The following is a 23,909-nucleotide window of genomic DNA, read 5'->3' as shown; positions in this document are numbered from 1 at the left end:
CTGACAGGTGTGAAAATTACTGAAGTATCAGTTTAATATATCACGCTTGCAAAATACTAATACGAATTCTTTACAGAAGAATGGAAAAACTGGTAGAAGCCGATCCTGGAAGAGATCAGTTTGGATTCTGCAGAAATGTAGGAACACTCGAGGCAATACTGATCCTAAGACTTCTCATACAAGGTAGGCTATGGAAAGGCAAACTTATATTTATAGACTTACAGAAAGCTTTTGACAGTGTTGACTGGAATACCTTCAAATTCTAATTGTGGCAGGGGGAAAATACAGGGAGCGAAAGGCTACTTACAATTTGTAGATAAACCAGATGGCAGTTACAAGAATTGAGGGGCACGAAAGGGAAGCAGTTGTTGAGAAGGGAGTGAGATAGGATTGTAGCCTATCCTCGAAGTTATTCAGTCTGTATATTGAGCAAGCATTAAAAAAAAAAGAGAAATTTGGAGTAGGAATTAGTCTAGGGAGAAGAAATAAAAACTTTTAAGGTTTTCCGATGCAACTGTAATTCCGTCAAGAGAATTTGAACGGACTGGACAGTGTCTGGAAAGGAGGCTATAAGATGAACATCAAGAAAAGCGAAACGAGGATAATGGAATGTGGTCGAATTAAATCAGGTGATGCCGAGGGAATTAGATTAGGAAACGACACTAAAAGTAGTAGGTGAGTTTCGCTATTTGGGCAGCAAAATAACTGATAATGGTCGAAGTGGAAAGAATATAAAATGTAGACTGGCGAGGGCAAGAAAAGCATTTCTGAAGAAGAGAAATTTAGAGTATAGATCGACGAAACAGCGAGGTCATTGGTCCCATCAGATGAGCGAAGGAAATCGGCCCTGCCATTTCAAAGAAACCATCCCAACATTTGCCTGAAGCGACTTAAGGAAATCACGGAAAATCTAAATCAGGATGACCGGACGCCGGTTTGAACTGTCGTCCTCCCGAATGAGAGTCCAGTGCGCTAACCACTGCTCCACATCACTCGGTGATAAGATGGGTAGATCACGTAACTAAGGTGGTACTGAATAGAATTGGGGAGAAGAGGAATTTGTGGCACAACTTAACTAGGAGGGATGGATTGGTAGGACGCATTCTAAGACATCACCAATGTAGTATTGGAGTGAAGCGTGGAGTGTGAAGTTTGGAGAATGAGACAAATGAATACAGTAAGCAGATTCAGAAGGATGTAGATTGTACTCTGCGATGAAGCTTGCACAGGATAGAGTAGCATTGAGAGCTGCATCAAACCAGTTTTTGGACTGAAGACACTGAGCTCTTAAAGGATGTCATAGAGAATTGTAAGTCCGTAAATGTAAACAACGTAAAGGTCTGAAGACTAAAAACGTGGATGTTAACTACAAACATGATCAGTTTGTATAATGTTCTTGATTTCCATTCCGAAACGTGAAGAGCTGATTATTAATGCGATGTCCATTGCTGAACCAACTGCTATTCGAACAGTGCAAACCATGGTGCACCTAAGTATCCCAGGATCATGGAGACAGATCACCAAATGTCGTCGCACAGTAGTAAAATTTAGTTCCGCAAGTTACTCTCCCCCCCCACCCCAACAAGTTATTGGCACATCTGACAACATGGTAATAAAGACGGTTACAGAGACTGGAAATTGAGATATTCTCGAAATGTCTTCATTACTTCCTAGTTTCATTTATTCTTCCACAATAGGTGGAACGTTAGTCTGGTTAGAATATCTTGATTTTACGAGGGCGGTTCAGAAAGTCACCTCCGATCGGTCACAGTGCGGGTTGTGGGGGGAGTAGCGACGCCATCTGTGCGTTCACGCACTCAACAGGTCAGTCGGCATCAAGCCGTGGTCGAGTGAACGTCGTACCTGCGCTAGTTTAGTTTTTGTGGCAGTTTGAAATGTGTGCTGCAATAGAAAACCCCGCCAAATGTGAAGTGCGTGCTGTCATAAGGTTTTTTACAGCCAAAGGATATTCTGCAGCAGCTATTCATCGTGAGCTTTGTGCCGTGTACGGACCAAGAGTTATGAGTGAAGGAGTTGTCCGTGAATGGGTACGTTTATTTAAAAGTGGACGAGAAAACGTTCATGATGAAGAGAGGAGTGGTAGACCATCATTGGTGACTGACGAACTCGTTCAGACAGTTGATGCAAAAGTTCGTGAAAATCGACGTTTCTCAATGTCGGAGTTGTCTACTGGTTTCCCACAGATTTCTAAGACTCTCTTGTACGAGATAGTGACAGCAAGATTGGGTTACCGTAAGTTCTGTGCACGATGGGTGCCCAAAATTCTTACCGACCACCACAAAACTCAAAGAATGGCCTCTGCATTAGACTTTTTGTCACGTTATGAGGACGAAGGAGAACCATTGTTAAACAGAATCGTGACCGGTGACGAAACCTGGATTAAGTACGTGAACCCTGAGACAAAAGAACAATCAAAGATGTGGGCACATTCAAATTCGCCTACCAAACCAAGAAAAGCCTGGCAAGATTTTTCTGCCAGAAAACTGATGGCAACGGTGTTTTGGGATGCCAAAGGGGTGTTGTTGGTTGAATTCATGGAACGTGGTACGACCATTAATCAAGACGTGTACTGTGAAACAATAAAAAAGTTACGACGGGCTATACAGAACAAACGCCGTGGTATGCTGATTTCCGGTATCGTTTTTTTGCACGATAACGCCCGTCCTCACTCTGCTCGCAGAACAACGGCCCTTCTTGAGTCCTTCAAGTGGGACGTTATCAACCATCCACCTTACAGCCCAGACCTGGCGCCAAGTGATTATCACCTCTTCATGCATTTGAAGAAATGGCTCGGGTCACAGCGGTTTGATGACGACGAAGAACTCAAAGATGCGGTCACAGACTGGCTCCAGGCACAAGCGGGTGATTTTTATGCAGAAGGAATTTCAAAGCTTGTGAAGAGATACGATAAGTTCCTCAATCGCTATGGAGACTATGTAGAAAAATAGTGCAAAGATGTAGTTGTAAGATGTATATATTAAAATATTTTTATTTAACTTGGTGTATTTTTTAAATCAACCGGAGGTTACTTTCTGAACGGCCCTCGTATCTTGGAGATCTTTTCACGAGATACATTTTGGAGGAAGTAATACATCTGTTGACTCTTCAAGGAACGTACGCTCACTGAAGTTCAACAATAAACACAACCGTGATGCAGAAGGCCTCTCTTCCAGCTCCTTCCACTGGTGTTGCTGGATCTGTGACGCTTTGGTGCTTAAAATTAACCTGCAACGAAACGCGCCGCCCTTCGTTGAACTTCTCCACTTTATCAGTCTTGGCTGGTTTGGATCCCAGACTAAGAAGCAATATTAAAGCATTGGACGAACGAGTATTCTGTAGGCAGTCTCCGTAGTTGTTGGATTACATTTCCTGAGGATTCTTCGAATGAATCTCTGGCGTATGCCTTAATTGCGATTAATTTTATGTAGTCGTTCCATTTGAAGTTGACCCGTGTACACACACTCGCACAACCACGGGTCTTTCTATGTATTAGCAGTACGTTACACTTATTTATGTTGAGGGTCAATCGGCGCTCCTTGCACTAAGCGTCGATCTTCTGCAGTACTTCTTGCAGTTCGCTACAATTTCCTAGCGTGGTGACTTCAGTGTGTATAACACCACCGCCCGCAAAAGCCTCATGGAACTTTAGAGGTTATCTACTAGGTTATACATTTTTTGAAAAGTGATGGTCCTGTAACACAGAAGTTACTTTTACATCTGAAGACTTCTTTCTGTTTAGAATGACACGCTTTGTTGCGTTTGCTAGAAACTGTTCAATCCAGTCTCACAATTTGTCAGACATTTCGTACGCCTGTATTTTGTTAATTAGGCGGCAGTGCGGAACTGCATCTAATACGTCCTGGAAGTGAAGGAACTCGGGGTCTGCCTGGGCGCTTACATTTACTGCTTTTTGGGTCTCGTGGGCGAACAGAATGAGTTAGGTTTAACAAGATCGTTGTTTTCGGAACCTATGTTGGTTGCTACAGAAATTTTCGGTGACCATTTCCCAGAATTCTAAAACTGACCTACGTCAGGGATATAGGCCTATAGTTATGTGGTCTGTTAGACGACCCTTCTTGAAAACGAGAAATACGTATGCTTTTTTATTTATTTTTTTCGAATCATCAGGTACACGTTGCTCCTCCAAAGACATAAGATACACAGCGGCTAGAAAAGGGACAAGTTCTTCAGCATACTCGATGTAGTATCATATTGATATTCCGTCAGGTCCCATTGGTCTCCCCTCCGTGGAGCGATTTCAGTTGCTTTTCCACCCTTTGATCACTTTCCGATGTCGGCCCTTTTGCCATTTGTGAAACGATTTAAGAGGCTCTACAGGGCGATATTCCTCTGTGAAAAAAGGACGGTTAGTAATTTCAGTATCTTCTGTGTTACCGTCCATTTCACTGCCATTTTAATCAGGTCTGGATAGATGACTTCGATCCGTTCACTGATTTAACACAGACTTCGTAGGATTTTCTGTGAAGTACGTGGACAGAATTTGGCTTTCGAAATCGCTGAACACTTCGCACGTGGCTCTCCCAACGCTAATTTTGGTTTCGTATAACCTCTGCCTGTGAGGCTTTGACTACGTTTAAATTAGCAGTGAAGCTATTTATTTGCTTTTGTAGCAGTTTCCTTAGATGCCTGTCGAACCATGGCGGGTGTTTCGTACCCCTTACAAGTTTGACACCAATCTGTCGAAAGAACATTGTACAATAATTTTGAACTTAAATTGATATTCAGCATTGTTAATGATCAATGAAATTTTCGTGCCGACCGCTCATGCAATCTGAAACTTTTCCTACCGCTCATGCTAAGCAAAAAGATGTTTCTGGCTTCGTTGGTATCCTTATTTTCAGCCATATTTATTGTTGCTGTAACGGCCTTGTAATCAGTTATTCTGTATTCTGTCAACTGAGGCGAAAAGTTTGGGTCTGTTATCACTAGCAAGTCTAAGATGTCATCTTCACGAGTCGCTTCTCTGATTATATGCTGAAGGTAATTTTCAGGTAATATACTTTAAACAATTTCACAAGGTTCCGTACCCCCTACTACTAATCATTTGAGTCTGCCACTTCTATAGCTGGTAGTAGAAATCTCCACCTAGAAGTATGACTAGACAAGGAAATTTACGCCACTATTTCTTCTGAGGCAGGGGTCTATAAAAGCTTCCGATGTGAATGTTTGGTGCACCTTTAACACCTATCTTAACCAAAATTATTTAGAATTCAAAATCTGTACCGATTTCACTAGCCGAGTTAATGTTTTTGGTGGCTATAAACTTGCCTCTGCCACCAGTTCTCAAGCTATTTGCGATATACGTTCCAATTTGAATTCAAATTTTGTTACTATTTACTACTGGTTTCAGCCAGCTTTCTGTCCATAGTACAGTGTAGATATTGTTACTGTTTTAAGGGCGTTAGTTCCGGTATTACAGTGAAGAGCCAAAGAGACTTGTACACCTGCCTAATGCCGTGTAGGGCCCCCGCGAGCACGAGAAAGTGCCGCACCACAACATGCCATGAACTGGACTAATGTCTAAAGTAGTGCTAGAGGGAACTGACAAAATCAATTCTGCAAGGCTGTCCAAAAATCCATGAGTGTACGCGGGGGCGGAGATCTCCTATCTCTTCTTAACAGCACGTTGCAAGGCATCCCAGATATGCTCAATGTTCAATTCTGGGGAGTTTGGTGGCCAGCGGAAGTGTTTAAACTCTGAAGAGTGTTCCTGGAGCCGCTCTGTAGCAATTCTGGACGTGCAGGTTGTCGCATTGTTCTGCAGGAATTGTCCAAGTCCGTCGGAATGCACAATGAACTTGAATGGATGTAGGTGATCACAGGATGCTTACGTACGTGACACTTGTCATAGTAGTATCTGGACGAAACGGGGGTCTCATGTCATTCGAACTGCACACGCCCCACACCATTACAGAGCCTCCACCAGATTGAACAGTCCCCTGCTGACATGCAGAGTCAATGGATTCATGAGGTTATCTCAATACCCGTACACGTCCATCCGCTCCATACCATTTGAAACGAGATTCATACGACCAGACAACATGTTTCCAGTCACCAACAGCCCAATGTGTGTTGACGGCCCAGTCGAGGCGTAAAGCTTTGTGTCGTGCAGTCATCAAGGGTACACGAGTGGGCCTTCGGCTCCGAAAGCCCTTATTGATGATGTTTCGTCGAATGGTTCGCAGGCTGACATTTGATGATGACCCAACATTGAAATCTGCAGCAATTTGCAGAAGGGTTGCACTTCTGTCACGTTGAACGATTCTCTTCAGTCGTCGTTCGTCCCGTTCTTGCAGGATCTTTTTCCGGCCGCAGCGATGTCGGAGATTTGATGTTTTGTCAGATTCCTGATATTCACGGTAAACTCGTGAAATGGCCGTACGGAAAAATCCCCACATCGTCGGTACCGCGGAGCTTGTGTGTGTCCCATAGCTCGTGCGCTGTCTGTAAGACCACGTCCCAATTCACTTAAATGTTGATAAACTGCCATTGTAGCAGCAGTAACCGATGTAACAGCTGCGCCAGACACTTGTCTTATATAGGCCGTTTCCGACCGCAGCGCTGTATTCCGCCTGTTTACTCACATATCTCTTATTTAAATACGCATGGCTATACCAGTTTCTTGGCGCTTCAGTGTATTTCTAACTTTTTGTAAGGCTATTTTAACACCGGAGTAAGAACTGAATGATAAGTTTCTGTATCGAGTTGTTGCATACAGAACGGGAGTAAGATTTTTGTGGCTCTAATTCAGGCATTAGAAATATTGGCGTCTCCAAATGCCTTTAGTCTACATTTACATTCTGCAAGACTTCGTTAAACTCGTGGCAGAGTGTATGTTCTGTTGTGCCAGTTATTAGGATTTCTTCCCGTTGCATTCACGTATGGTGCGCGGAAGAAATAATTATTTGAATGCCTCTGTGCGTGCTGTAATTATTCTAACCTTATCCTCACGTTCCCTAAGTTAGCGATAGTAGGGGGTTGTTACATTCCTACAGTCCTCATTTAAAGCTGGTTCTTGAAACTTTGACTTTATCGGTATAGTTTACATATATCTTAGTCTCCCTGCTCAGTTCCTTCAGTATCTCTGACACTCCCATAGATTAAACAATCCTCTGACCATTCGTGCTGCCCTTTTGTCGATTCCAACAGTGACGCATTGATATTACAGTCATAGGATACCTTTTTTTCGTTTTGTGAAGTGCACAATTTTACATTTCTGAACATCTAAACCTAGTTACCAATCTTTGCACCACTTCAAGATCTGACAGTATTTTTGCAGCTTCTTTCGGATAGTATTTCGTTACATACCTATATCATTTGCAAAATGTCTGAGGTTACTATTGTCTGCATGGTCATTACTATAGAACATGAACAGTGTCTCGACACGCTTCCCTGGAGCACACCCGTAGTTACTTCTACAGCTGACTACTACTCTCCATCCAAGATAACATGGTGCGTCCTCCATACCAAAAAGTCCTCAGTCCTCAGTCACAAACTTCACATGATGCCCATATGATAGTACTTCCGAAAATAAGCGTAGGTGTGGTACCGAGTCAAATGCTTTTCTGCATTTAAAGATACTGACTACCTTAATCCAAAACTTTCAGTACGTTCTGTGGGAAGTGAGTTGTTTCACAGAGTCGATGTTTTTGGAATCCATGCTGGTCGGCATTGAGATGGTCTTCTGTTAGATACCTCATTATGTTTGAGTGCAGGATATGGTTAGAGATTCAACAAATCGATGTCAAGGTTACCGGCCGGTAGTTTCATGGATCACTTTTACTACCATTTTTTGTAGACGGTTGTGACCTACGCTTTTTCCAAGAACTGGGCAAGTTTTTTGTTTTTTAGAGGATCTAAGATTATTGGTAGAAGAGGAACTAACTCAGCTGCAAATTCAGTATGGAAACTAACCGGTATTCAATCTTACCCTGGAGCTTTGTTCAGTTTGCACGATTTCAGCTGTTTCTCAACACCACTGACACTAACACTTACTTCATATTTTCAGTGGTAAGAGGATTAAACTATGGCCAATTCTCTTGGGGGTTTCGTTTGTAAAGGACCATTTGAAAACAGAGTTAAGCATTTCAGCTTTTGCTTTGCTACCTTCAATTTGTTCCTGTCCCATTCGTTAGGGACTGGACATTGACTTTGATGCCACTTACAGTCTCAGTCTTTACATGCGACCAGAATTTATTTGGGTTTTGTGAAAGATCTTTTGACACTATTCTGCTACGGTAGTCATTGGAGGCTTCACGCATTTACACTTTTTATGCAGTACTCTGTTTCTTAGACGTTTCTTGACAATGACTGTTTACTATTGAGGTTCCCTCCCATTATGAACGTTCTTCTGGATACAAATCTACCCAGTGTACGGGCAATTTTTCTTGTAATCTTGAGTCTTAGTTCCCCTACATGCTCCTGCCCTGTGCTCAAAGTTTAAAAGTTCCTCATTGAGATATGACACCACTAATTTTTATCTACTTTACTGAACATGTAACACGTTTTTCTGCTTCTTGTAGTTGTCATTTGTGCTTTGGTAACCATGGTTGCCATATCCACGTCATGGTCACAGACACCAGTTCCGATTTGTACATCCTCAAGGTGGTCAGGTCTGTTTGTTGCCATTAGATCCAATATATTTCCATCATGAGTGGACTTCCTAAATATGGTTCAGAGAAGACATTTAGTAATGTTTCACAGGGTGTCTTGTTACGCCCAGCATTAAGGAAATTAATTTTCGCAATTGATTGGACGATTAAAGCCTCAATCGATGATTACAGTATGATTGGCGATCTTACGTACAGGTGAACTGAGGTTTTCTGTCAAGTTTCCGGTTACACTTGGAGAAGAGTATGGCGGGCGATAGAAAGACCCAGTTGTCATTTTATGCTCACTACTTAAAATGAGTCTTACCCAAAAAAACGAGCTGGTTCGATTTCTGTTTCAAGACTTGAGTGTCTTGTCTACTGCAACAAATACATCCTCTATATGCCTGTGGCCTGTCCATTTGACACACACACTGTCATTGCTGTCAACTTAAGGTTTTAACCAGTTGTCTGTACCTAGTGTTGGAGCTCTACTGCTTTTCCAAAGCGCTTCAAACTCATGCACTTCGTTGGTAATGCTTCGGCAGTCAGCAGTGAGGATGTTAAGTCACTTCTATGAGGCATTTCTTTTTTTCTTAAACTGATAGTTCTGCGTTTTCTACAGCTGTCATTATCCGTATTGGATGGAGAATCACCTAATCTATATAAAAAAATTGTGTATCGAACGCTACATTCTTAACCCTAATTCGTAAGTTCAGGAAGTCGCAGCCTAGTTTGTCACGGAACCTTTGAAGTTTCTGGTTGTCCATCCACTCGACTCAGAACCAAAGGGCTACGGTCAGTTCTGTGGACAGATGCAACTTCTGCGCTTCTTCGAAACCCCATGCCAATTCTCCGTATTTTCTGCCAGTCACTGGAATGGCCCAGTTAGGACCTCAGAGCCCAGACGACAGGTAGCATTTGTTCAAACGTGCGGCACAATACACTGTTGGTTATTCCCTGGTCTCTCACTGGGTGTTGGAATAGCCTCTTTAAACATGCTGAATGAGGCTCACAGGCATACACACTGAGGACATCTGGTGCCCTTTGCTGTGCTTTGCTGCTATTGCTCTAAGGGGTACCATCATGCGCCATACTTTCGAACTGCCGTCTTGACACCGGACAAAACAGGTTTCCCCAGAAAAGGTGAGGTGGTCTCACTGGCTCAGGTTGTTTCAGTAAAAGGCAGCACCTCCGATTTGTTGGATAGGGTGATCAGTACAACACACTGAGCCCTCCCTGGTCCACGCCCACCCTGTACAGGACGCCTATATCTACCATTTACATGATACTCGCAGTCAAGTGGACAGGTAATAACAGAACGTGTACTGTCTGCAGAGGAGACAGGATCCACAGGAGCAGATGGTACTGGAGGTACCTCTATCAGTAAAACAGGTACGCGGCACTCGATTTCTTCCAACACGCCGATTCGCAGCAGCTACCAATAGTTAGATAGTAGTCAGGGCGACTTCCAGTGGCTTACGAACGTCAGCCAACTCATCCCGTATTAGAGAACAGCATTCGCAGTGGGGCTCATTGGTCGGAATGACAACCTGGTCTCCAGAAAATTTTAGATTTTCTTTAACCATCAAGATGAACCATTAATGATGGATTTATTCATCCCAAATAGTGAAAGGTTCTTAATTGCGCTGTGACTGTTAAGGAAGGATACCCTGTAGTTTTATTTGTAAGTGTAACTAGGAGATCGAAGTATCCATACTTCGATGTGTAATGGATGTGAAAGAACATGCTGCCAAATTTTTGTTTCTGAACTGTGGTCTGCAAGCTGATATAGTCTGATCTTGTTTAAGAAGTCTTTGTACCCTGGTCTGTCATTTCTTTGACCTCAGAAGGCTCACAGTTTGTTGGTCCTGTCCTAGCATCGTGAAGGCCATGGATGGACCATAGTTTCCAAAAAATATATTCCGTGTCACCAACTGTCGAAGAACTCATTAGGTTCTTCCTGACAAGGGTTGCTCTTCGTGGTACTGATTTCTACTATCCCCATGACACAAAACGGGGTTCATAGGCGACGGTGGTGCGTTCCAGGGAACGGTCAATACACCCTGGCAGCGTTTAGCAAAAACCTTAAGTTAAGAGACCTATTGAAGAAGTTACCCTGGGGAGCTAATATTGCTTATGCTGCTATAAGTAAACATGTAATCCTAAATATACCGTACCTTGGTAGTAAACCGCAGACTAAAGCCGATGAACTGATACGACGAATAAAGAAATACCTACCGTAGAAGAAATTTGGAAAGGTTTCTCTAAATTTACTTTTTGCTGCTTCCATGTAAGCAGCTGTTTCAGGTGTTAAGTGAGCGATCGACTTTAGCTCAGCTGGGCAGTTCAGCCGGCTTGTAAATTAGTAGACACGTGCTAAGGGTGCTCGTATGTTGGGTAGTTTTAGCAATGGTTGACCCCTTCTTTCTTCGGGTGATGCAGCATGCAACTGTTTATATGGCCGCGGTAATCAGGAGATATGTTTGGTATCTGCTGTGGTAAAATTATTCAAATTTCAAAAGAACGCATTGAACTGATAATTCATTACCTCATGGTCTGATAGCGATGCTAGTATGCCGACTGATGTCAGACTATGTATTGCGCCCTAATGCTGGTACCAGCAGTTTGTAGTTGGATCCTACAACTAAGGCCCAGGTTTTAACTGGCCTCTAAAACGTCATGTGCACTGCATCCTAAGGCTTATTTTCAGTGTGGGTTCGAGTGTGTCTTGTGGACGTCATAAAATCTTCCTTTCTTTCAAATTAACTTGGTGCAAAAGACTTTTTATTGAAATCTCCTAGCTATTGTTACGGGACCAAAAAGCCAGTGCTAAGATAAACAGAAACCTTTACAATCCGAAACTCGTTTTTCAGATTTTATTATGATTAACGTAATGTGGATGGGAATAAGAGATGCATGTTGTCGTTAGACAGGAACATGAATTAGACATCAATTAGTAAATAGTTCTAAGATGTAAAGAAAGCAGATGCGCACTACTTAAAGTACAAACGCTCAGTAAGACTGTTCCATCCTTACTGCAGCTTGATATTTTTGTTTTACGTTACATGGGTTAATTTCTAAAGAGCACAGTAAATTCAACAAACATATGTGCTTCTAAACCAATAAACGTTAGGAGGGGAGGAATTTCTCAATGGCAAGGAAAGCGTTTCTGAAGAAGAGAAATTTAACATCGAGTATAGATTTGTCAGGAAGTCATTTCTGAAAGTATTTGTATGGAGTGTAGCCATGTATGGAAGTGAAACATGGACGGTAAATAGTTTGGACAAGAAGAGAATAGAAGCTTTCGAAGTGTGGTGCTACAGAAGAATGCTGAAGATTAGATGGGTAGATCACATAACAAATGAATTATTGAATAGGATTGGGGAGAAGAGAAGTTTGTGGCACAACTTGACCAGAAGAAGGGATCGGTTAGTAGGACATGTTCTGAGGCATCAAGGAATCACCAATTTAGTATTGGAGGGCAGCGGGGAGGGTAAAAATCGTAGAGGGAGACCAAGAGATGAATACACTAAACAGATTCAGAAGGATGTAGGTTGCAGTAGGTACTGGGAGATGAAGCAGCTTGCACAGGATAGAGTAGCATGGAGAGCTGCATCAAACCAGTCTCAGGACTGAAGACCGCAACAACAACAACAATGTTAATCAAAATTGCGCCAGAAATAACTGTTGGTTAAGAGTGTTTTTGAGAACTTCCTAGCGATGTAGATGATTAGGTAAATTAGAAAAATTAAACTGGACGACGACACGAACTCAAATGAGTAACATTCCATTCATAGGCAGCGCGTTGAATCGTTCGTCAGGCGTTCCCGGGTGACCCAATTGATAGAGCAAGCATGGGCGTAATTGTCTCGGTCACTGATGGTGATAGTTGCTAGTGGGCGTGTGCCACCGCTGCGCACACACACACACACACGCGCGCGCGCGGACACACACACACTTTTTCAAGAAAGTCTTAACAGTGTACTTAGGGCGGTTCTGTCGTGTTGCGTCGATACTTTTATCAGGGCGGCTGGTTTGGAACATGCCAAGCTACAGAAACTCCTAGCAACTCGTCCCTAAAAATCCTGAAGTGTATCTTGCAACGAAATATTAAAGGTAGTTGCCAGACCGTTTAAAATGGGTTTCGACACAAAACTTTGCAGCTTAAGGGCATTAGACTCTTATCAATTAGTTTCTAGTTGAATGTCGGAATTTGTAGGGATATACAAGGTTTACGTGAAGTCCGGGGACACTTTCAATTATTTACTGCACAAGAACCATACATTGTACAGATATCATACATATGTCACTTTGAAGAGAAGCCCTGAAAGTTTATATATATATATATATATACCGCCACAGTGTAGTTTGGTAATTTGCCGATAGTCATCTCTAGTCGGAAACATGGCGAGTTCAGGTACAGAGCGAGCACTGTCACTGGATATTCCTACTTGGACATGTTGCAGCAATGGCTGATGCCTCAAATGCAGTCACTCTCCGTTCATCTTTCAGCAGGTTGGGGCTCCATCCCATTTTCATCGTGAAGTTCGTGGGTACCTGAACACGGATTTGCTGCATTGATGGATTGGTTGTGCTACAGAGGGGGACAGCTGTTTCATGAAATGGCCTCCCCGATCACCAGATCTCCCTTCGTGTGACTTTTTTCTGTGGGGACACATTAAAGATCTGGTGTGTGTACCGCCTCTACCACGTAATGTAGCAGATCTCCGGGAGAGAATACGGGAGGCGGCTGCTACAGTCGACGATGCCATGCTGGGACGGATATGGCAAGAATTCGATTACCGTATTGACGTCTGCCTGTTCACTCATGGTTCGCATATCGAATGTTTGTAAAAAAAAAGTTTCTCTTCATAATTTAACATGCATGACATCTGTACAATGTTTAGTTCTTGTGCAATAAATAGTGTTCCTGGACTTTATGTACACCCTGTACAATGGGACGATCAGATAGGCTCAGTCGTAGGTAAAGCAGGTGGTAGGATACCAAGAAAATGCATTCAGTCTAGAAATGAGAAGGCTTACAAACAGTGAGGTGTGTAGGGCCCATACCGAAAACTGAATATCGAACTTAAACAGAGGACGACAAGACTGCATATAGATTTGCTCGACCCTGGGAAACCTTTACGGAGATCCTGAAAAACCAACCGGTCCCTTGTTGATAGGAGCAAACGATCCCAACAAAACCTGCTTTCATAATCACAAGAAATATTCTGTAGAAATATTGGGAACAAGATAAGCGCACTCGAAAACTGTGCGTGGTGTAATTATTCTTATCGCGCCCCCCTTCCTGAATGGAGTGGAATGAGCCCCAAATAACTGGTACAGTGGGAACTACCCTCTGCCATTCACTTCAGTTGTTGTAGACTAAGTGCTGAAGCAGATCTAATCAACAGGATGTCGTAAGGTGAGAGTGAGGACTACATATACTAGCCTAAGTAAATTTGGAACTACCATTGGAGGTAAAAGTACCTGAAACACATTTGAAGCTGATCCGTTGCTGTATTTCAGATGAACGTCCGCGTGACGACGATGGACGCGGAGCTGGAGTTCTCCATCCAGCACACGACGACTGGGAAACAGCTGTTTGACCAAGTTGTTAAAACGATTGGTCTGCGTGAAGTCTGGTTCTTCGGACTACAGTACACTGACAGCAAGGGGGACCTGACGTGGATAAAATTGTACAAGAAGGTAAGGTGTTCTCAAAAATAAATTTCGCATGTGTCCTTCGTACGTAGCCTGTTCCTATTGGAGCAGTGAAATAATAGTTTTGGCGTTGTATGTAGTCATAAAATGGGAATTGCCATGCATGTTTCATATACTGCATGATGAATCTTATCTAACTGGAAACGTTCCGTACTCGTCTCCAGGTTACTAATGTAAAACTCAAACGTACTGACCTAAAGATTTTTCAAAACTTGTCGCGGATAATTTGAAAGATAGACAGCAACGGCGTAATACTTCGGAGACAATTTCCACAAATATTTTAAGGTAGCTGGGTATACCTTGTAAATACAGTACGCCCGATATAGTTATTAGAGGGTAATTACTGCTTTGTCACAGTTAACTCGGGAACATTTTTAGTCATGTAACCACGTCATTCTGACAGGCGTGCGGTATCTGCCCATTTTGTTAAACTCTGGTTTGGGAAATATCTAGTTTTCTCTGAAAGTGCAACCAAATATTTCGTCTCCGTAACTCAATTTACTCATAAGAGGACGCTCATATCAGGAAGGAACTTGATACAGCAGCTGTAGAAATTTGGAAAAATCTGCGGAATTACCAGATTGTGGCACATGTAAAACATGGTTTCTGCGAAAATTTGCTACAGCTGTGACCCCTCAATAAAGTTGAAGTACCTTTTACTATCTAATAAGCTGACTTGTTTACCTTATTCAACAATTTGTTCAAAGTTTCAGTAAAACTCAGGTAAGAAATGGAAATTTCGTTTGTTGCATATTTTTAATATTATCGCAAATTATAGTATGCTACTTAATTTCGGAATTGCTACGCTGAGATAATAGTTTGACTGCATTGCTAAGTACGCTTCTACAGTTTTAGTGATGCTGGGAATGCGTTCTCTAAGAATTCCATCGATTCCTTCTGTTAAGTCTTATCTCATCCGATAATTTAATTGCCCTGTTTAAAGTTCACTGCTTCGAGGGCGCGATAACTATGGACCATCAGTAGTAATGACTGAAAGTCTCTGAAGACTCGTGTCTTCAAGGTCGCTGCTTGTAAAGATTTTGACAAACCAGGGATGCCGATGTAGGTTTCATAATCAAAGCCCTATACTGATGTTAGATGATGTCTACCACAAAACTTCCATGTTAAATGACGAATTTGTAAAATGGCGTGAAAAGGAACATAAAAATGCATCAGTATCACATTTGTTAAACCGATAACAGCAATAAACATTACATGTCGCACAGCTTTCTCTACGGGCTGTAAAATATTTTTGAGAGGTTTGCTCTTTAGTCTCTTTTGTTGCTAACACCAAATCCCGTTTATTTCTTCCGGAATCTGACGATGTAGCAACTGCGACTTCTTTCTTTACCGATGTGTTCCATACTTTTAACGGACTTAGGCGACCTTTCACACAACTGAGCAGTAATAGATCTTTGTTAGTTTGCATATTTTCTTCTTGAATCAAATTTAGTTTTTCTTTAGACTACCAACGAATTACGCTCACTACTTCATACTTAGAAAGCATGAAATAGATGACATATGAAAGGCGTAAGTCCAAGCTTTGCTACAGTAGCCAGTTCGTTCAAAAATACTCTCCCCCTCCCCTCCACCCCAATCCCTACGCCCACCCCATATCGCCATTTCAGTGTTTGACAAGACGTGCTGGTGTCGTTATGAAAAGTATTCAGTGAAAGATTGACGAAAGAATTATTGATATTCCTACAAGTAGCCAAACCTGAGTTCTTCCGATATCGAAGCTCGATATTTTGTTTCCACTAACGATTCAAAGGCCAGACTATCGCTCTTGAAACATCGATTTTGTAAATATCGGTGAACGTCGAATACTCAGCCCCGTCTACCATGTCATGGTAGCCATCTGTCGGACTTTCATCCATAAATCAATATTGTGTACTGGTACTTTCGAACTGTTTGCATAAGAAAACTGTTTCCACATACACGTGTGTCATTGCCCAGCGTCGTCAGAACAGAAGCCCGGTGGTTCCTCAGGAGGCTATCGTTCTGTAGTTATTTTCGACCTGACGCAGCGACTCACCATACGTGGTACACTGAAAGTTTGAGAGTAACGTCTTAGCTGTCTAATAACGTCGTTTCCTTTGAGCTGCAGGGAGAAGCCGATGGCAGTGTGAAGTAACTTCATTCGTTTGCGCTTGCTTGTGTGAGCAGTGACTCACGCTCGTTTTACAGCGCCCACGTTGGAGCAAACAGTCCGCAGAACGGTTGAAGCTGAATGAGTTAATCTGAAATCTTGCCAAATTGACAAGCGCGTGGGGTAATTGCATTGTCTCAAACGATGCTCGGCGCACCACACTGATGATAGAGACCGCCCCGTATTCATCGCTGACCCAATGGCAGCGTAGTTTGTTTTGGAGAGAATGAAAGTGGCAGCATCTGTTTGAAAGAGTCGTCGGAAGAAAATGTGCTAACCCTCAGTTGCGGAAAAGTTAATAATCACGTTCTCCTTTAGAGTGCAGCAGATGCTGATTGCAAGTGGTTCCATTTGTACCTCTAAAAAAACTGTCTGCTGTATAAATTTTGTTTTAAATACTTCCTGTTCATGTATTTGAATTCTACCAACATATAACTCGCAATGAATGTCACTTGTCTGCCTCCTGTTAGCACGTTCTTCCATAGATGCCTTCATTTAAGGTGGGTATTAACGAATCGAAAAGTGTCTCTAAAAGTCACCTAGTCTGTGTTCAGTGTAGAATGACATTGAATGTCATGTAGCATGTGTGCAATCAATATTCCCACTGGTGCAGCGATTGTTACAACGGCATCACGAACAAGTGACTCACATATTGTTGTACAGAACGTAGGAACCCGCTTCTTATTAATCTCACAACATTGGATCTGATTGTAAAAGAAATCACAGAAAATTATGGAAAATACAGTTGTCTTTTAACAATTCAAGTGCGTGTCATCGTCTTTAGAAGTGCCAGCAACCAGTCGATGCTTAGTTTGATAGTAACTTATCACTGTTTCATCGAAAGAGGCCTTCGTACCGACCAACAAGATAACCTTTCGATAGTGTAAGTCTGCAGTAAAATACCATTTGGTTATCTTTACCGAGATGATAAAACGATGTTACTACTGCTGGAAATTAATTTGAATGAGAGTACTACGTAATACTGTCTCCATCGGGAGGTGTTAGCTTGAACAAGCAGTTGCCGTGCTTGATAGCTCATAAGAATAACAGTGCTTGGTTGCAGCTGGTTATATCGCCTGGTAGAAATACGCCACATGACTCGCTTGTCAAATGGCGTCCGGCAGACGGTAACAGCAGAGCACACCCTGGCTTCCTGTGGGGCTGACGTTTCGGCGCGAAAGAGCTGCGCCGGTCCGTCGGTGATGTCAGCGTCGTCTGAAGAGAAGCACTTGCCAGCGCCCTGTATCGGCAGCCGGAGCCGTTGAGTCACGTGAGCGTGGGAGTAGTTAGCATGACGTCACCGCAGTAAAGCTGCGAAGGAAAGTAAGCGCGCCCGTTACGCGCTAGGCGCTCAGCCGCACATCTGTTTCTCCTTTTTTGTGACTGGGGCGGGTCTCACCACCTTGCCTTGTACGGGATTGTTGCGAGCGTTGCGCCCTAGTTGAAATAACAATGCTTGGACTTAGACTGAGAGGCATGAGCGAGGTCGCTCGTCGTACCATCATCAGTTAGGGCAATAGGTAGCTAGTGTAATAACGTTTGCTCTAGATCCAGGTTGTAGTTGCGTGTAATGTAACGTAGGCTTCTGTAGCAACTTACATGAACAATACCCTTGGGTTCATAGCCCATTGTTAGAATGACCCGATTCGAACACAGGAGTTTGGAATATCTTCTTTATAATTATTTTTTATAGTGTGCTGGCGTCTTTGATGCGACCCTCCAATTTCCGCACCTGTACTAACCTCTTAATCTGTGCCCTTGATGACGAGTCAACAGTGAAAATGTAACAGGGCCGAAACAAGTGTTTAACTGCCAGCCATACTGATAACGAAAGCAATGAAATTCTTGAATTGGCTCTCGTTCCTAATTTAAAGGGGGTTACATTTAATTATATTTTATTAACAATGCATTGTCAGCCCATTCTCTTATGGGTTTCGAAATCCTACTGACAGACAGAATGAGGCTTCAGTCAGTAATAGCTGTGTGTATTTTGTTATTTTTAGCCTGGCTCATAGCAACAAGGGGAAGAGGACAGGAGGACTTTGGCTGTGAAACTGGGGCCCAGGACAAGCCCTGGGCTCCTCTCATATGTTGCATATCTTGAGGCCTTATTTGTGGCTGAATCATGAAAGATTTTCCATAGTTTTTGCTGTACTCGTAATCTGGCGAGAACAATCAAACTGTGTGAATGATTGTAACTTTTGTATAACACCATTAACACATGGCATTTACAAGTAGTCTTCCTTGACATATCCCAGTGTACCATGATACCAGTGCTTAATGGGTACGGACTGCCTGCTCCTGTCCCACCTGATTGTGATAGTGATGAGGGTGGTAGTGAAACTAGTGCTGCAGCATCACCTTTAAAACCCAGATTTTTGAAAAAATCCTGATTGTGTGTAATGATGAATGTGCAGAGAGTCAGAAATGTGTGAACTTAATAACCTAGTGAGAGATCTGGAATTGCCAAAAGGTAAAGCTGATTTGTTGGCATCAAAAGTACAACAGTGGATTTGTCTTGGTAAAATGGTAAATGTGACTGCCTTATGAGATTACTCCCTTTTTTTAAAAGCAGAAAGAACTGTATTTTCTGGTAATGTCCAGGGACTGTCAGTGGTGGGCATTGACAGTGTAAAAGTGAATAGTGTAAGATATTCATAGACACGTCCAACGTGTGTCTGACGTGTGCTACTGTGTAATGGCAGTGTTACCTTTGAGTCTGATTGGGTCCTTTCGTGAAGGAAATGTAATAACATGAAACAGTTGCTGTTGCAATTGAACTGTTCAAAGTGTAAATGGTTAATTTCCAGGCATCTGATAGTATAAGGCACATTACCTGAGCCATTACACAGCTACACAAAATGCTGTGGCTTTGTGAGCCTCTGGTATAGCTGCCCAAAGCACTTAATTGTAAAAAGTGGCCAAAGTTTCAAATCACTGGAATCAGCATCTGTGTTACGCTCAAAGCGCTTGTCAAATCTAAGAAAATAATTCTCCCTGCTCTTAATATAAAGTTTGTCCTAATAAAAAAACTTAAACTCCATTGACAAAAGTGGAGAAGCATTTCTCTATTTGCACAAGAAATTTCTATTTTGTAGCGAAGTGGAAATAGTCTTCTTTGGGTCCCCAAATATGCAAGCTGTACAAAAATGAGCATTTCAACACCATCCTGACGGTGATGAAAAGTTAGCTTGGGATGCCTTTGTTCAATTGTCAACACATTTTCTAGGAAAGATGAGGGTAGAAAACTAAGGATCTTGTGGCAACTCTTCTGCAGTGCTACAGTAGACTAAGATGCAAGATGTCCTTAAATTTCCTAAATTCCCACTTTGATTTGTTTCCTGACAACTGGAGAATGCTTCCACCAGAAAATTTCGGACATTGAAATGAGATACCAGCTGATTAATGCTGGACACTAATCAGGGAGTCACCAGCAGAAAACTACAAATCCCAGGTGAAGTGGTTGCACCTTCAGTGATCATCCTCTGAGGATGACACAAAGGTACATACATGTATAAGCTTATATAGGCAATAATGTCAGGTTATCAAAAATTCATGAGCTAATCTTGCATTTTTTTATTAGTACTTCTATCAGCACACATGAAAAATAGCTGTTCCTACACCAGTAACAGAAAAAAGCAAAATTTTGTTGGCTAGTGTGATTAGTTGGGTATATTCATCAGAAAGACTGTTGTATTACAGATGGGATGTTACATCCCTCAGTTGAATAAGTAGTTCTTAAATTTTCGAAGTGAAATGATTAGGCTGAGACCAGATATTGTGGGAATTGGTGAAGATTTGTAGCAGGAACAACAGTACTTTGTCAGGTGAGTAAAGGATTCTAAATGCAAAATAATAGTAGTAATGCAAGAGTATGTCAAATAATAAGAAAATTGGAAGGCAGGTAAGTCATTTTGACATCCGCAACAATAAGTTTGTATGTCAACTAGCTCTGCAGAAGATTAACAGATTCAAGAACTTAAGATGAGAGAGATTTTTCAGATAGTTAACTGAAGAAAATCTGATTTTTTTTTGGGGGGGGGGGGGGTTAGTGGAAAAGGAAGAGTAGGAAAATAGATGAATATGGACTGGGGAAGGAATGAAAGAGGAAACTGCCTGGTAGAATTTTGCACAGAGCACGATTTTAATCACTAACTTGTGGTTTAAGAATCACGAAAGGTTGTTTATGTGGGAGATATATGTAGACACACTGTTAGACCAGGATGCCCTACAGCTTCAGGATGCCATTCATGAAGACTTATAGCTAAACAATTAAGTAAATAGTAAAGAAAAGGAAAAATCTTGATACCAAAAATAACTGAAAATGGACTGAAAATGGAAATAAAGTAGTTTATGAAAAAATAGAACCAATATTAGACTCCATGAAGAAGAGAAATGTACTCCATGGACAAATAAAAAGGGCAGATGAAAAAGATTTACAAATTGTCAACTTTTTGACAGTAACCCAAAATCATTACTGGTGTGGAATAGAAGTTAAAGCAGACCTGAACAAATGGAAATAGAGGAATAAATATTTGAAAGTTCAAAGCAAAAGTTCAGGTGAAAGGTTCAAAGGGCTTCCTGGAGAAAACAAAGGAAGACAGGCGCAGTATGGACAGAATAGGAGAACAGCATAGGGGAGAATGCAAAACTACTGGAAAAAGAGAGAGAAGACAAATTATTTCATGTAATCCTTAAGAGCCCAAACAATAAAAAAAAGCAGAAAGGACAATATAATTTTGCTGAATTCAATCACGCGATGCTGAGAGAATTACACTAGGAAATGACACTAAAACAATAGGTGAGTTTTGCTATTTGGTTAGTAGCATAACTGGTAGCCACAGTAGAGGATATAAAATACAGATTAGCAATGGCAAGAAAAGCGTTTCTTAAAAAGATTTGATAACAACGAATGTAAATTTGTGTTAGGAAGTCTTTTTCGGAAGGCATTTGTCTAGAGTGTAGCCTTGTATGAAAGTGAAAAGTGGACGATAAGTAGTCCAGACAAGAAGAAAATAGAAGCCTTGAAATGTGCTACGGACGAATAGTGAAGAGACAGACAGATCGCGTAATTAATGAGGTTGTACTGAATATATTTCAGAAGAAAAGAAGTTTGTGGCACAACTTGACTAAAAGAAGGTATCGCTTGATAGGACACATTTGAGAGATCAAGGGATCACCAGTTTTGTATTGCAGGGACGTATAGGAGGTAAAAATCGTAGAGCGATATCAGAAGATGAATACAGTAAGCAGATTCAGAAGGATGTAGTTTGCAGCAGTTATTTGGAAGTGAAGAGGCTTGCCCAAGATACTTGCATGGTGAGCTGCATGTAACCTGTCTTCGGAATGACCACCACCACTAGCAAAAACATAATATTCCACTGTTGTGCCCTACAGCTTTTGCCATCCACGGCTCCCCTAGTACCATGGAAGTTATTCCCGTAAGTTTTTAACTCATATCCTAAAATCTCTAATTTTAGTCTGAATGTCAGACGAATTAAAAGTAAAGGCTGATTTGAGAACAGTAGTGCTTTACTAGGCTAGATTTTTTTCTGTAGACGGTACGATCTTCATCGAATCTAAGCATCGACTAACAGTTGTTCATTAATAAAGTTAACATTAGCGTGGAGTAAGTCATACTGTAAACTCGGTATTTTTGTATAAATGAAGCACTGTAATGAATCAGTCAGCCTTCGGGTTTTGTACTCACATTCATTGACACGCATAGTCATATTCATTGTGAAGATGTAGGACGTACAGTTACTTCCCGATGAGGGCATTTTCGGCCTCAAGCTGGATCAAAGGAAATTCAACACTTATTTGCAGCTTGTGCGGTACCTATGTTACTGAGCCTATCTTAGGAGCGTAAGCGTGTTGCAGAACTAGAGTGCAAGTTTAGTCTTCACACAATATACTTAGATAAATACAGCCGTTCGATAACCATTTCGTGATCAACTTGTCACCTTTGCGTAGAGAGAACGTAAAAGCTTCAGTGATCGCCACTCCAAGATTTCTTAATACTGTACGTGTAGTCATTCGTGACTCATATGCGGTCATCGGGTGACTCCGCACCTGCAAGGTCGACAGGTTAGGTTAGCATTTCTCGAGTCCATAGACCGTCACTGGTGCCCCCGCCCACGATTAGTTCCTTGCCTCCGTCCGTACTAAAAATGAACATTTTTCTCAAAAACAAGATTTCGCTTACCACCACCATTAACGATAACTCGCAACAGATAGAATAAAAATTCCTTGAATTACTCGCTACGATCTCGTTTAATGCTCACATTGCCAACGACATTCGCAGCAGAGCGCCCAAGAAACTACTGATCGCCCATTGGTTGTCTGAGAATGCGTGACGTTGATGCACAGAACAAGCCTAAATTCGACCGCCATCGTTCGTGACTATAAAATACTTTCCGGTTCTTTATTTTGTTCCTGTCCATTTTTGCTCTGCTGTTGAAGAATGAGTACATGCCGTAAATTTCAGCCGCACTTTTATTTTTGTTGCTTCATGTTACACACTGTCAATCGACATGATGTCCGTCTGACTTGCTATTGAGATAATGTCCTCCACTCATGGTTACGCCAGTCAACATCATGAACTCTACAAAACTTCCGTGTTATGGAGTAAGGTTCCAACTACGTCCAGTAGGTAAATTTGAGTTAATACTAATGATAATTCTGTCTAAACCGCCGTTTTAATAATTTCCTTCGAAAATGTGTTAAGATGCTAATTTAATCCTTCGGTTTGGGTAATGAACTCGTCGTAGGATCTTAAATTTATTTCTCCACCTGGATTGGTGTTGCTATCATACTGAGGCTGGAGATAGAAGGAACTCCTCCGCCAAAGGTGTAAATTCACAACTGCTTTTCATCTTGAATGTTTTAACTGCTTCTCGAGATTGAAAATTATTCAAATTTATCTGGTTGATCTTCTGCATATAAAGATCAGATGTTTTCAGTACTTCTTTCAGTGCACGACCATGTGAACAACCGGCCTAAGTTTCCATGCCAAATTAGCCTTTGGGGACGGTGAATTTATGCTTAAGATGTCGGTGTGGATGTTTGAAGTTCTAGTATAGTTAGTACACTTAATTACCTTGATACATGTAATGAATTCAGATATTTCCGCCACGTTAAATTACAGACCCATTTTTCAGTTTAAACTTAGCATGTTTCAGTTTAGTTAGTTAATACGGTAGTAGCTTAGTATACCGGTTTTGAAGCGCTTAGTCCATATTACAGTAATAGAGCATACAGTTTCCAAAAGCTGTGAACTATGCTGTGGACTCTGCTAAACTGCATTAGTGTGGTTCCCTTCACCAACTGCGAAGGCTTATTGAGAAATGTTTTGAGTGTTTTAGTGGTGGAAGTCAAATATAGTAGATCTGGAGTGCAAAGTA

The 23,909-nt window shown here is 41.7% G+C and overlaps 1 protein-coding gene across 2 annotated transcripts in view; it reads left to right on the top strand.

Moving 5' to 3' along the window:
- LOC126090925 (moesin/ezrin/radixin homolog 1) overlaps positions 1-23,909 on the top strand; it is an 88,550-nt gene that overhangs the window by 25,802 nt on the left and 38,839 nt on the right. For both annotated transcript variants that reach the window (XM_049907023.1, XM_049907022.1), the window contains one exon: positions 14,163-14,342. In XM_049907023.1, coding sequence (XP_049762980.1) covers positions 14,163-14,342 — 180 coding nt within the window. The remainder of the gene's footprint in view (positions 1-14,162; positions 14,343-23,909) is intronic.

Source organism: Schistocerca cancellata, chromosome 1 (assembly GCF_023864275.1).
Source record: "Schistocerca cancellata isolate TAMUIC-IGC-003103 chromosome 1, iqSchCanc2.1, whole genome shotgun sequence".
Classification (NCBI taxonomy): domain Eukaryota; kingdom Metazoa; phylum Arthropoda; class Insecta; order Orthoptera; family Acrididae; genus Schistocerca; species Schistocerca cancellata.
This window is presented reverse-complemented; position numbering and strand designations above follow the sequence as displayed.